At 43.2% G+C, this 14,370-nt stretch overlaps 1 protein-coding gene across 5 annotated transcripts; it reads right to left on the bottom strand.

Moving 5' to 3' along the window:
- Positions 1-250: 250 nt before the first annotated feature.
- Positions 251-11,861, bottom strand: asb6 (ankyrin repeat and SOCS box containing 6). 5 transcript variants are annotated; one of them, XM_063073705.1, is made up of 7 exons: positions 11,836-11,861; positions 9,697-9,898; positions 8,589-8,764; positions 7,981-8,087; positions 6,608-6,716; positions 6,432-6,518; positions 251-2,724 (listed from the first exon to the last, which is right to left on the bottom strand). In XM_063073705.1, exons 2-7 carry the CDS (start codon positions 9,816-9,818, stop codon positions 2,042-2,044), a joined length of 1,284 nt encoding a protein of 427 aa, XP_062929775.1. In that variant the 5' UTR covers positions 9,819-9,898; positions 11,836-11,861; the 3' UTR covers positions 251-2,041. The 5 variants fall into 5 exon arrangements, with proteins under 5 accessions (XP_062929775.1, XP_062929774.1, XP_062929776.1 ...); XM_063073704.1 differs by lacking the exon at positions 11,836-11,861 and adding an exon at positions 11,695-11,822; XM_063073706.1 differs by lacking the exon at positions 11,836-11,861 and adding an exon at positions 11,670-11,801.
- Positions 11,862-14,370: the final 2,509 nt, after the last annotated feature.

Genomic DNA, 14,370 nt, shown 5'->3' with positions numbered 1-14,370 from the left:
AGTGAGAAAGGCCGTGTGGTCTATCCAAAACATGCTGGCCTTCTAGTCGTCCATGATTCAGTGATGCAGAATGATCATCTCCAAAGTTCAAATTTATGTCTTAAGCAAAACTTAAGTGTGGAACATCTGAAAAAGTACTCATGAGGAATGGTTATACTGCAAGCAGGCCGAGAATCCTCAAGCAAAGTTTTAGAGGTTCCAATCTATGCTTTAGGTCTTTTCAAGAGTACACACTATGCATAATCAGAAATATATTTATTAAAACAATTCTGGCTGCAATTTGTTTCTGAATTATTGTACATTTACATACAGTTTATGAAAGAAACTAAATTTTGAGAAAGGGGTCAAAGGTCAAAACACAGGAGCGGGTCTATTTTCACACAACTACAAAGGATAATTAAAAATCAACTTTTTACCAAAGCAATATCTGCTTCCAATAAATTAAACAAATGTTATTGAAATCAAAAGATATACACTGTTTGTTTGAGGACTTGAAGTTAGTAATTCCAGCTGAGAGTCAATATCTGGTGGGTGGGAGACACCATCTCTCATATGGTACCTTGAAATGTGAGCACTGACCTGTCTGTAAGACACCCTACTGTTTTTGTCACCTAGCTCTTTCTGCCAATGGGGTTGGCAATACACCCATCTGGACTATCCATCACCCAAAGCACTACTCAGTACCCTTAAACCTTAAATGCACTTAGCAATGGGCCAAAACCATCAGGACTTGGCTGATCTGAGCAAACAGCCCCTCCAATGTTTACAGTCCCCCATTCCTCACCTCAGCCAAGGTTGATAGCAAAGGATAACTTATTACCCTATGCCTTGAAGCAAACTGCTCCCTCACCACAGGTTTGAGAGCCTCAACATTTAGCATTTGCTCCCTTCCATCACTCAACGTGCATCAAAAACACAGAAAATCTCAGGTCAAAACACACAACATATGAATTTAAACAAATTCCTGTTTTCATATGGGACATGTGTAATAGGTTCCCTGTCCTCCACAAGCAAGGTTGTTTGATTCTTTGTACTTATCGAAAACTGATCTCCCTATAGGCTTCACAACATACAACGATCTAATTTCAAAATAAAGAGTGAAAGAGGCAGGTACTACCCCTTGCCTGTCTAATCTCAACACTACGCGCAGAATGGCAGAGGTAAACCAGCCACAGCGCTGGTGATTTAACTCCGGTAAGAATTGCCACTGCGTGACAGATGTGGTGAATGTGGTATAAAAGCAAAGTGCCATGTACACTAACATGGGTTTTGCAGTTCAGAAACCTGTCATCATGTTGGAAAACACAGGCATTTTATGTACAGCAAGAGCTCATAAACACCAAAGATGTTGACTTCTTTTTGTGGTTGGTTGAATGTTACTCAGGACAGACACAAAGATGCACAATGCTTGGAATGGGTGAAGGAGCAATGAAAGAGCCAATGCAATTCTCAGTTTAATATCTCAACCAAAGAGCAAAACTCCGACTATTTTTGTTGACCCCTCTGTCCCGACACTGAGCACCAGCCTAGTCCAACTGTGCAGATAAGAGTTCAACCTTTTTGGTACCGGATATTTCACCTGCCCACACATTCCCTATTTCAATTGGAAGACAATGGAATGCATACTCTTGGGAATAATCCAATGTAGTTTTTTTCGGTTAAGTATAGAATTTCACATGTAGCATCTAATCTCTTGTATAAGTATGGGATCTTAGATCAAGCATAGAAATCTTACAATTACCAGTTGAGAGTTGAATTCATTGCTGCAGAAATATTAAAGTCTTCAAACTGGTTGATCTAAGCTATGGTACAGAAATTATCATTCATGTCTGGACTTCACTAGTCTATCTGTACAGATTGTGTAACAATGTCAGCAGAGACTCTTTCTCCATGAGCCTGTTTGTGGTCTCATACCTCAATACTGTTCAAGTCGTCAAATGGTGTTGGGTTCTGACAGTCAACCTCAGACCAGCAGCAGAAATCCAGATCTCTGCCCCAGACAATGACTAGTCTTAAATCACTGCCAAATTGCCCTCTGCCTTTACTGTTGCATGATTTCATCCTCACTCTTACTATTTTCCATCAACAAAAACCACTTCAACCGGTCTGGCAGTGGCAGGGCTTTCACCTTATGATCCAAAGGCACGGGCCTCAGAAGTCGTCGGATGTCCACCCTGCACAGATGCTTCAGTGAGGCTGGAGAAAACTCCAGTAGTTTCAGGGGCCTGGACAACGCCAGTACTTGGTCTGTGTAGATGGAGTAAGCTGTTGGTTTGATTTCCCAGCCTAAAGGCAGCGAGGGACGCGTTGCATTGCCCAGCATTAGGTCCAAGGCCACACCTGCTCGGCGCAAGGCTTCTCGGTGTGTGATTCCAGTCTCAGGTCCGTTTAACAGCGTACGCAGTCTCTCAAAGAGAAGTGTGAATCCGGACCAGCAGGAAGGGCCGTGGTCAGGGCAATGGTTGGAAGCCCCCGAGTCCAGGAGAACTTGTATGATTGGGAGATGGACTTCAAACTGATTAATGCAGGTGTAGATGAGGGAATCCTCAGGTTGACACGCGTTGGGTTGAGCAGAATGGGCGAGCAGCAGCTGAGTGGCATGCAAGCAGAAGTGCCTGAGGGTTTCAGTCTCGGTCTGGTCTCTACCTTCTGTCTCACCCAGAAGAAATACAATGAATGTGAAGACGTTGTCGCCATCTATCATGTTTGCTTTCACATCTGCACCTGAGAGGCAAACACATGACTTTAAGTTTGACGTTTTGATTATTAAAAAAAGATACAGACATACTGGAATCTTCAGTAGCTCAGGACATCCCTAGCAACACACACAAGACACTGGAGGAACTCACCAAGTCAGGCAGCATCTACAGATGGGTACAAACAGTTGATGTTTTGAGCCTCCTCATCAGCACTGCAAAGGAAGGGGGCAGACTTGGCTTGAAACATCGACTGTTTATTCCCTTCCATAGATGCTGTCTGACTTCCTGAGTTTCTCCAGCATTTTGTACATGTTGCTCAAGCTTTCCAGCACCTGCAGAATCTCGTGTTCAGAACATCTCAAACCATTTTACAGGACAATAAAATACTTGCGTCATGCCTGTTGCAATGAAGTAATCCAACTTACACAGTGTAAATTCCCACAAACATCAATGTGATAATGAGCATCTAACATTTTGGTGATCCTAGTTATGAGATAAATTTAAGTATCACTTGGTCAAAGCTGTCTGACGATCATCTAATGAACTGTTCGCTTTTACCTTAAAAGGGGATTGGCATACAAAGGAAGAATGTCACCCTTAAGTTGTACAAAAACTTTTCAGACACTCTCTGGCATTCTTTACAGTGCTGCCGTTGTACATTAGGAATACATTGGCTTTGACAGGAGATGGAGCACAAATTCACCAGAATGAATAGTAATACTTGAAAAAGAGATATAAAATAACAGAAAAAGTGCACAGAGAGCTTGTATTCCACTGTTTAGACTACTGAGAAATGATCAAACATAAAATGTTAATCCTAAAAAGTTATTAAGAAACCATTTTGCTTGGGGGAAATGAGGAATGACAGTATATGATCAACACTAGGGCATTCAGAGGTGAAACTTCGAAGATTTTCAAGCATTCAATAGTGTAAAGCTGAAAGCATATGGCTATAGAGGAGCAATTAAAGCTTCCATTACTGCGATCAATAGGTAAGTGTATCAAGTGATGTTGGCGGGGTGGGTAAATGAGGTCAGCCATGATCTAACTAAAAGCCAGAACAGTCTTGAGGAGCTGAATGGCTTCCCTTTGCCAGTGTCTCAGCCACTTCAATAAAGCACGAGCCTGAGTAGAATGGGCAGGTTTTTGTTCTGAAATATCTAGACAGCCACGGGTGCACTGGATTTTTCTCAGCTTGACTGTGAAGAAATTATCCCACCTCATCAAGATTAATAAATATTCTTAAATTTATTTCTCTGTAAAACCTCACTCCAAATATTCCCTGGCTAACTGCAAGCCTTATCCTACACTTTGCCGGTAAATTCCCCAACACTTCCCATTCCACACGTTTGTTGGAACTCACTGTGGCACTTAATTCGTTGTTACACTTTCTATAACAGTCACAACACTTCAAAATAAAACAAATAACACTAAGTTATCCTACAACCAATGAACTTAATCAACGCCCTGCAGTCATGAACGATTATGGACATTTAGACTGTTTAAAGAAAAAGTTCCAAAAACAGCCCATCATCAGCAAAAGCAGAAACCAGCATACGAGTTCTTCACTGAGTAACTTCTTTGCTCAGAGGGTGGCAAGAGTGTGGATCAAGCTGCCTGTGGAAGTGGTGGATGCAGGTTCAATTTCAATTTTTCATAGACGTTTGGGTAAGCACATGGGTGGGAGGGCTATGGTCCAGGAGCAGATCAATGGGGCTAGACAGAATAATCATTCAGCATGGATTAGATAGGCCAAATGGCCTGGTCCTGCTACTTTATGACTCTATGAGTATCTAGAACCAAGATTGTCTAATGTCATTTCTGGTACACAACTGTAAAGGAGAATGAAATAACTGTTACTTCGGATCTGATTCAGCACAAAAAAGAAACGCACTAAAATAAAGAAAACAATAATAAAAAAAACACTGTAAATATAAATACCTATGATAACTTATATACACAGATTGTTTGTATGTCCATAAAGTGACACTAGACACAGGAGATAACTCTTACAGAAAATGATAAAGTAGTGATGGTGGGGGTGTAGAAGGGTGGGTTGGTGGGTGGAGGTGTTGATCAGCCTTACTGCTTGGGGAAAGTAACTGTTTTTGAGTCTGGTGGTTCAGGTGTGAATGCTTTGTAGCCTCCACCCTGATGGGAGTGGGACAAACAGTCCATGAGTAGGGTGGGTGGCACCCTTCTTGATGTTACAGGCCTTTCCCTAGCACCCGTATCAAAGAAATGTGAGTGATGATCCATTTTGTTTTCCTCCCGAGGTTCCCATCATCATAGATGCCCATTTCCAGCTGAATGCATTCACACCACATGCCATTAAGGAAAGGCTGAAGACTCCAGTTCTAAACCACAGCAATAAAATGGAACCCTAGGGGTCCGGGATTAGACATATCCCATCACTCAGGAATCCCAAAGTACATTATCTGGGATTATGAGCCCATGCAGAAAATAAATCTCAGAAACACTGCTCTAAGTAGTTCTGAGCAACCCCTTCTCTGGTTCCATCTTCGGAAAGTTTAGAATTCAGCGAGTGTATTTTATAACCTAGACATCCCAAATCTGGATTGGACAGGTTTGAAGTGGGGGCAAAAAAGTGGCAGATGGAATAGTGTTGGGACGCGTGTGGTTATGCAGGAGGAATAAAGGTGCAGATATTTCCGATATGGGGAGAAAATTCAGAAATCAGAGGTGCAAAGGGACTTGGGAGTCTTAGTGCACAGGATTTCTTAAAGGTTAACTTGCAGGTCGAGTCGGTAGTAAAGAAAGCAATTGCAGCTGTACTCATTTGGAGAGGACTGGAATATAACATGAAGGATGAACTGCTGAAGCTTTAAAATACGTTGGCCAGACCTCATTTGGAATACAATTTTGGGCCCCTATCTAAGGAAAGATGTGCTGGCTATGGAGAGTGTTCAAAGGAGGCTCCCAGGAGTAAATAGCTTAACACACGAGGAACGTTTGACGTCTCTGGCTCTGGACTGAATGGATTTCAGAGGGACGAGGGGAGAATCTCATTGTATTGAAAGGCCTGATGGAGAGAATGTTTCCATTAATAGGAGAGTCTAGGGATCTAATTCAGAGGTTTCCAACCTGGGGTCCATGGAGCACTGGGTTAATGGTGGGAGGCCATGGCATAAAAAATCCCTGCAGTAAGGGAACAGTCTCAGAATAAAGGGGCATCCCTTTAGAACAGAGATGAAGAGGAATTTCTTCAACCTGAGTATAATGAATCTGTGGAACTATTGTAACAGAAGGCTGTGGAGGCCATGTCATCGTGGAACACATGAAGAACGTTTGACGTCTCTGGCTCTGTACTGAATGGGTTTCAGAAGGATGAGTGGAGAACTTCATAGTTTTGAAAGGCCTGATGGAATGGATATGGAAAGGATGTTTCCATTAATAGGCAGAGATTGATAGGTTCTTGATTGGCAAGGAGATTAAAATAAAATCAGCCGTGATTTAATGGAGCAGACTCAATGGGCCAAACTATTTAATTCTGATCCGATATCTTATATCTAAATGATCTCAAATGTGACAATAGCACTAATGCTTTAACAACATCAGTGCCCTGAACCTACTGTTGGCACAAGGGGAAGGGAAGTGAAAAGATCCTGAGAGTCCCTGACTCTAGGATGCGGAGCGAGAGTATCCACAACACCGACTCACTAGTACAGCTTACATCTCGGAAATCAGGGGAAGCAGTAAAACTTATCATACCCCTCTCAAGGAGCAGCTTGATGTTGTCGATGTTGTGTACCTGTACTCCATCACTGCTGGCCAGAGCATGCAGCAAGGCTGATTTTCCTGACAGAGAGAAGACAGACACATAGAACACATCATTTTGGGGCAAATGAAAGCCTCTAAAATAAACAAGTCAAGAGAAGGCGGCTGACCAGTCCTGTCAACTCCATTTATATCGGCACCGAGATCAAGAAGCCGCCGCAGGCAAGGCAAACGTTCTAACTCCTCACTGGCCAGGTCTAGTGGGCTGCTGCTGTGAACCTGCACCAGGGGAAAAGAGACTGTTAGGACCCACATCTGTACAGCACCTTCTCACCCCTCAGATATCCCTAAACACTTCACAGCTAATAACTACCAACGCATATTCACTGTTATAACATTGCAAAACCTGTCCACTGCTTTGCAAATGGCAAGGATCCCAATAGAAAGGTGACAGCTTGGGTTAAATACTTTTTACCAAATAGTAACGTGGCATTAACCTGAGAGAATATTCACAGACAATTTGCTTAATCCAAAAGCAAAGGTACTCCGTTCCACCTGAGCTCCTGCTCGAGCACTAGCCAAAGTTATGGTCAACGTCTGTGCAATGGATTTAACTCATGTCAAAAAGGGAACATTATCCTGGGTAACAGGTATTCATCAACCTCCTCCTCCCCACCAACTTTAGCCCATGATCTTGGGGAAATACAAATAATTCCATTTAATTATCAATTAGAGAAGGTGTGGAGGTCAAATCATAAAACATTTTTAAAAAGGAGCAGATAAATTTCTTGACAAAAAGGTAAAAATGTGCAGGAGGAACAGGATAGTGATATTGAAACAGATAAACCATGAGGCACATGAGTGTAGATGCTGAAATCTGGAGCAAGAAGAATTTGCTGGAGGAACTCGGGGTGTCAGGCCGCATATTGTGGTGGGAAATTAAGAGCGGACATTTTGAGTCGAGACCCAGCTGAGTGTTTGTGAACTGGACCAAAGCAAATGGCTGGTTTTGAATCTGACAAGAGAGCCATGGAGTTTAACATTCTGATTTACCATTGAAATGTACCGTTCACTGAACTAACAACTTGTCTTTACATATTGTTGTCAGTGTGACAAAATGCCCTGTGGTAATCCATGGACATGGATTTAACTGTATTTGATACGAAGTCATGCATGGAGTTATTACCACTGTCAGAAATAAAACGTGGACAAAGATAGCTTTAACAAGCAGCTCGGAGGAGAGAGAAACAGGCAAGTTTATTGAAAAAATCTCCTTATTGGCAGCTGACAGGACAATTGCTAATGGAATTAGAAGGAAATCAGGGATGTCTAAGCGGTCAGAACTGAAGGAATGAAGAATCCTCAGCAGTTTTAGGGCTACAGACACAGGAAAAGGAGAGGCCCTGGAGGGGATTTGAAAAGATCGATAACGATTTTAAGCTGAGGAAGTAAAACAAAGGTCAGTGTAGGCCAGCGAATGAGAAAGGTGATAGACTCAGCAATGAGACACTTTGGAACTTCAGACTAAGTGTCTCTCGCTTACCCGGTCTCTCTTGTTGATGTCTGCTCCATGCTGGACCAGCAGTTCTACCACGTCAGGCTGGTTGCGCAGGACTGCTATGTGCAACGCTGAGTAATATGTCACGGGATCTATTGAAAACACACGAGACCACTCCATCATGAAACTAAGGTCTGCCAGAATCAGTCAGCATAACCCACTCTTTACTTCTGATTTCACTTCATGCCGGCCACAGAAATCTCTAACCCGCTGGGTCAGAGTTCATTGCCACAGTACAGGCTATGAGAGAAAAGCATCAAAGATCACCTTCTACTGGTTAAAGTACGGAAACAGCTTGGTGCTCTCACACCAGGAATCCCAATGCTGAGAGCTAACCAGTCTAGGCTTTAAAATGCACAGATTACTGTATTTGTGATTAGCGCGGTACATCATCAGAAGTAAACACGCTTGATAGGTGGACATAAGGAAATTGTTTCCACTTAGGGAGATCACAACCAAAAGCCATACATACAGAATTGTCACTAATAAATGAGAAATTGTACACGACAAGTGCTTGGAAATGGGAGCTCAACCACGAGGCAAACAGCATCAATATATGTGAAATATATCCCGCTCTCAGGATGTAGACTAACCTTCGAAGTTGAGGTCAGCTCCATGCGTCAGCAGTTTCTCAGCTGCGGTGGTCAGACCTGCCTCAGCCACTTTAAACAAAGCACAGCTGATAGCTTCCACGTAGAAGGGTGATTGTGCCTCTCTCTCCAGCAGCCCCTGCAGTGCTGCTGCGTCCGCTGCAGTCACAGGAACCTCGCTGTAACCCGATCACAAAAATCTTAACCAAATGGAAGTCTGGATAAACCTCGCGCAGAGGAAAATCAGAAAAAAAAATATTGTGGACCATGGACTTCTCATGTTCAATACCAACACTCAATTCAACACCTGTTTGGGAAACAGGAGGCACCAGTCAGCCCCTTGTGTGATTCCATCAGATGTCTGATCCGTTGGTAAGTGCATTTACTCACATTAGTTCTGAAATCCCTCATGCACGTACTGACAAATATAACGGTAATCATAGTCCTAGAATTCTCACAAAGAGCTCAGAGGACTCCTTTGCAGTTTACAAGTAATGAAGGGAAGACTGTTGCTGTTTAAGAAATGTGCTGTCAATAGTGTCTATCATCAAAAAGTCCCACAAACAGTAACGAGATCATGTAAGTAAACTTCTTAGTGACGCTAATGATGGTAAGTGTTGGACCCTGGAGAGAATTCCCCCTTTTTACCCCTCCCAAAATAAGGCCATGGATCATTTGCATCCTCCTGTGATGGCAGAAAGGGGCTCAGCTTAATGATTCACCTTGAGACTGTGGAGCCTAACCAAGCAACTGTCAGAACTTAACATATGCTGAGAGAACTTTAACAAATTCTCCAATATTTATAAAATAGATGCCTGCAACAAGACTATGAAGCTATCTGCTGTGTTCAGGAAACCTCTCTACATCCCACAACATAGACTGTATGTGCCAATCACCAAGCCATTAGATTTATCAATACACATTGATCTGATTGCATATCTGACTGTACACACATACACAAAATAATTATGTATATAATCTAGTGTTTGGACAATGCCCTCCCACATTTCCCTTCCTCATTGCTTCTACGAGTGATGGAATCGCAACATAAAAATTTTTACTCCCTCATGTTGTGAGATGGATGTGAGAAATTCTAATTCCATTAACTCACCTGGTTGGATTTTCCTCACCAGCCTCTCCAGTTGGTTCCTGCAACCCTACAACCCTAAGAATTTGATCGACTAGAGGCTGATACTCGAAGATAATTCGTCGAAATCCGTGCAAGTAGGGCATGGTTTCCAATTCTATCCGTTAGTAGAAGCTGATGTAAAGGTCATCACCTGCATTGCAGCAATGGGAAACAAGGTCAAGACCTAAGAAAGAAAGAAAACAAATAAAGGAGGAGAATTCAAATATACACATGGAGTAGTTCCAATTGTTCCATATTCTGACACGGTGCCTTGTTCATCAAAATACACACTTCCCTCAGAAGGTAAATTTGGAAGTAACAAAAAAAAGTTATTACAAATCTTGCCCATTTAGGTGAGGAAATTGAAGAAAGCACTTGAGATCTGACTGAATAAAGATCAGTAGGTCAATTCTCTAAAAGACCAGTCTTTGATAGGGGTGGGGCATGGTCACAAAATCTCAGGATTGGGTGTCAACTGTTTAACAATGAGAATTTTTTTTTTCCTCAAAAGGTTGTTAATCTCAGTTACCATCAGCTCTGGGTTGCTATAGTGCAGAGAAACAGTAAATAGAGAGACTGAAAAGGAAAATACCTAGGCTAAAGATCAGACGCATCGTGAACTAAATGAACGGCAAAGACGCTGTATGAATTAACCATTTTTCATTTCTTGTTTGAAAAAGTGTTTGGGGAGGGATACAACCCAGTTTAAAATTCTCCTTCAACATGCCCATAGTTGCACTGTTTCAACACTCCTTCAGGATTGAGGATGACTCACTACTTTTGTGGTGTTCTAAAGTGGCTGATAACTAAATGCGGGACCCAGAAATTCTGCCAGTGACAAGTAGCTTGGTTGGTGGTGTGCTCCTTCTGCCAGTTATACTGGGCTTCTGCATCCCAAATACTCCTGGGGGGGGGGGCAATCGTTTGTTTGTTTGTTTGTTTATAATACACTTCTTCCCAGTAATCTTTACATGACAGAGCTTGGAACGCAGTGTTTGTTTTTGAGTCTGTGGGCATGCAAGCCTGTCATTTGAACCAGCTGAATGGAATTAGGTTTCAGATTTGAGGATGTTGGCCTGGGAGAGGATATCACTGTTGATTTGATTATCTTGGAGAACTGTGGAAAACACTGGTGGTATTCACTGTTAGTAATTCATGCCTCAGAGCAAACAGGAGGGCACAGATCACCCTTTTGAAGGAGAACAGACACTCTCACAATATCTCCCTTCAACTACTCCAAAATATGATTAGGTTACATAGAACCTCCACTGAAACAGCATCGCAAAGACAACCTGCAAAACAGTGCAAAAATCTAGGCATATCACAGATCTGGGTTTATTAGCAGTAGTTTGCAGCTTTTACTTTCTGTCAGCAGCTGACTAACAAATTGTTTTGGGTAGCTTGCCGTGTGTACTTCCTTCCTACATTACAAGAGTAATTACATTTCAAAAGTACTTAGTTAGGCTAGAAAATACTTCCGGAGATTCAGGAGACTACTTGATACACGCAAATCTTCCTTTCTCCCTTTTTTTGAACTTCAGGCTGATTCTGTAACAACAGACAGGCATGCAAGTGCTTTAAACAAGTGTTTGGGACATACGAGAGTGTTTTTAATTGGACACGTCTAAGGAAATTTGGGAGTAAGGGAATCTATGCCAGCAACAAGCATACTATGGAGGTTTACTCAATTATACCTGCAACTCTGACCTCACAAATTAGAAGCTTATTATCCCAGTCCACGGTTCAGGTCTGGGGAAGAACGTTAATTCAGATTCCCTCCCTCTGCTTAAAGTATTCAACATAATTGTCGATTCTCTTCCTCTCAATGTTTGTTTTCAGAAACTGAGTAACACCCTGTCAGATTCGAACAACGCAGCATCCCACTCAATTTCGGCGCATTTCTCTGCCCTCCACCAGCGATAACCACAACCCTTCTACCGATCACCAACGATTACCAGAACTCCTTCACCGGTCACCTACAATAACCACGACCCCTCTACCAGTCACCAACGATAACCAGGGAACCTCAACCGGTCATCAGTGCTAACCAGGACTACAACACCGATGACCAGGAGCCTCCGCCCGCCAACTTCCCGGTCATTCGGGACCAGGTTCACTCACCTTCGCCACTAGATGCGCACCGGCTCATTCCACCGGGCGAACATACTTCCGCCAATTGCGCGTGAAGGTTCCGAGTTTCTTTGTTCCGCCCTGTATATACAGTCGGACAGTTATTCGGCACGGAGAAAAAGCCCTTTGGCCCAACTTGTCCATGCTAACCGAGTTGTCTATCTGAGGTTTTCCCAGCGTTTAATAATCTTCTGCTAAACCTTTCCTCTACATATACCCGTCCAAATGTATTTTAAATGTTTTAGTTGTACGCACCTGTATCACTTCCTCTTGCGTCTTATCTTTAATTTCCTGCTGAGGCCAGCCTAGAAACATCCATTATCAGGAGGAAATAAGAATGCAACTAGAAATGCCAGACCTAAATGTTAATCCAAACTGGTATAAGAAGAAAATGCTGGAAGATCTCATCAGTTCAAGTTGCTTTTAGAGTCTAGACCATAATTAGGAACAGCATTCCACCCATCTTGCCTGCTCCCCCAAGGGAAGGGAGAAACTGAATTAACTTACAGATTGATAATCATTCATAGGAACTGGCCAGTTCTGATGCAAACTGAAGTTTCCAGTACGATGGTGGCCACTTGATTGCAACAGCTTCTACGGGGCCAACCAAAGGTTTTACTGTCTTTTTTAAATGTATTTTTTTATGATCACAAGACCCTGCTGGACATTAAGAATTTACAGGTGTACCCCATCAGCAAGTTGCTCATTGGCGGAACTGTAGGAGCTGAACTTGGTGCAGATCGTGCTGCTGCCCTCGCCAGAGAAGCTTTGGAGGTGTCAGACACCCCACCCTGCAAAAACTCACTTCAGGGAGGTAGCTCCATCAATCTCCGGGAGAGGTGGAATGTCCACAGTTGAGTAGCTCCTTAGCAGCTAGCCAGCTAGTTTAAATAATGTTAGCTATGCTAATGAACGAATGGCACCTGTTAAACTCACTTCAACATGACTTTTACAGTCTTAACCCACCATGGGCAATAGAAAAGTCACTGTTGCAAACAGTGCAGCGAGCAACACTGTCATTATTTTTGACCCCTATTTGGCAGGGGTACACTTTAGTGTAGTCTGGGGTGACGTATGTTTTATATTTTCTTTGTTTTGGAACACTCTGCCATGGCGCGCGTGCTCTCTCGTGCTCCGTCACTCGATCGCTCTAAAAAAAAATTGATTTCCAGGATATTGTATATAACTTGCGGGCATCAGGGAGCCACTATCAATATGCGGGAGACTCCCGGAACTTCTGGGAGAGGTGGGATGTCTGCGGTGTGCAAAGGCGGTGTGCAATCTAACAGCAAATTATCATCTTGGTCACTTTTCTTGTGATCGGAAGACCCTGTTGGACACTGTTGATGTGAAATGCTGCAAGCATGATTCACTGATTTGTTGGTGGACGGCAGGGGAGGACGTGGGGGAAGCTGCGTGGCCTCGGTTGAACTGGGCCTCAAGCCTCGCCGTCGCCTGTTTAAGCCGCCCAGGAGAGAGGCGTTGGAGTCAGTGTGCTCCACTGGAGTGCCGGAGGTGATGTGGTGCAGAATCCAAGCTGGAGTCAGTGCTGCCCCCCAGTGTTCACTCAGCAGAAGACAAGTCATACTGCGTTGACTGCAGACTGCTGTAACATTCATGGACTCAGGGTCTTGGGCTATATATTTTTGCCATATGCCCCTTGAGCTGTGTATGTTAGTACTGTCTTTCACCCCTTGGCCCTGAAGTAACGCTGTTTCATGTGGCTGTATCAATGGGTATTCACGTATGGTTGAATGACAATTAAACTCGAACTGGAAAGGTTGTTTGGGTGGCACATGCAAAACTAGAGGAACTGCTGTTGCACAGTTCCAATAACCATGGCTCAGTCCAAACTGCTGGCGCTGTCTGCATGTTCTCGTGTGACTGAGTGGATTTCCTCTTTCCTCTCACATTCCAAAAACTTTGGCAAGTTACTTGGCCATTGCAAGCTGCCCCTAGTGTGAGGTGAGCAGTAGAATGTGGGGTTGTAGCTGATGGAAATATAGGAAGAATAAAATATAATTAATATAAATGGTGCTTGATGTTTGGTATGGAGTTGACGGGCTGAAGGATCTGATTCTATGACTAATTACACAGTAGAAAAGTGTCTCCTTTCCTCAGGTTCCCTATTTACTTAATCTGCTCCAGACAACTTATTTGGCCATTCAATCGTCACCGGCTGCCTGTTCTTACTGCCAGTTTCCATCACTAGTTGTCAGCGTTTGGAATACTTACTGAGACTAGTGGCTGTCCTGGTTCCCACGACAATCAGGCCAATGAATTTGAGTGGTCTAATGAGTGGGGGATATCAGAGGTGGGCAGAAACCCAAATTTTAGCAAGCACATTTGTCAGAGCGGTTTTAATTCCGCCAGCACATGAACATATCTGTGTTGGCTGCATGTGACGATGAAGTTCGGTCATGATACAAGTCTGTCAGCTCAGTTCCAGCATTACCTAGAGGTATGAAATCTGGATTTGGGATTGTCTGGTGAAATAGGACAAGAAAGTGGAGACTGCATGTTCTT

The sequence above is a fragment of the Mobula hypostoma genome, chromosome 21, assembly GCF_963921235.1.
Source record: "Mobula hypostoma chromosome 21, sMobHyp1.1, whole genome shotgun sequence".
NCBI lineage: Eukaryota > Metazoa > Chordata > Chondrichthyes > Myliobatiformes > Myliobatidae > Mobula > Mobula hypostoma.
The sequence above is the reverse complement of the archived record's forward strand: the minus strand, read 5'-3'. Positions and strand labels throughout refer to the sequence as shown.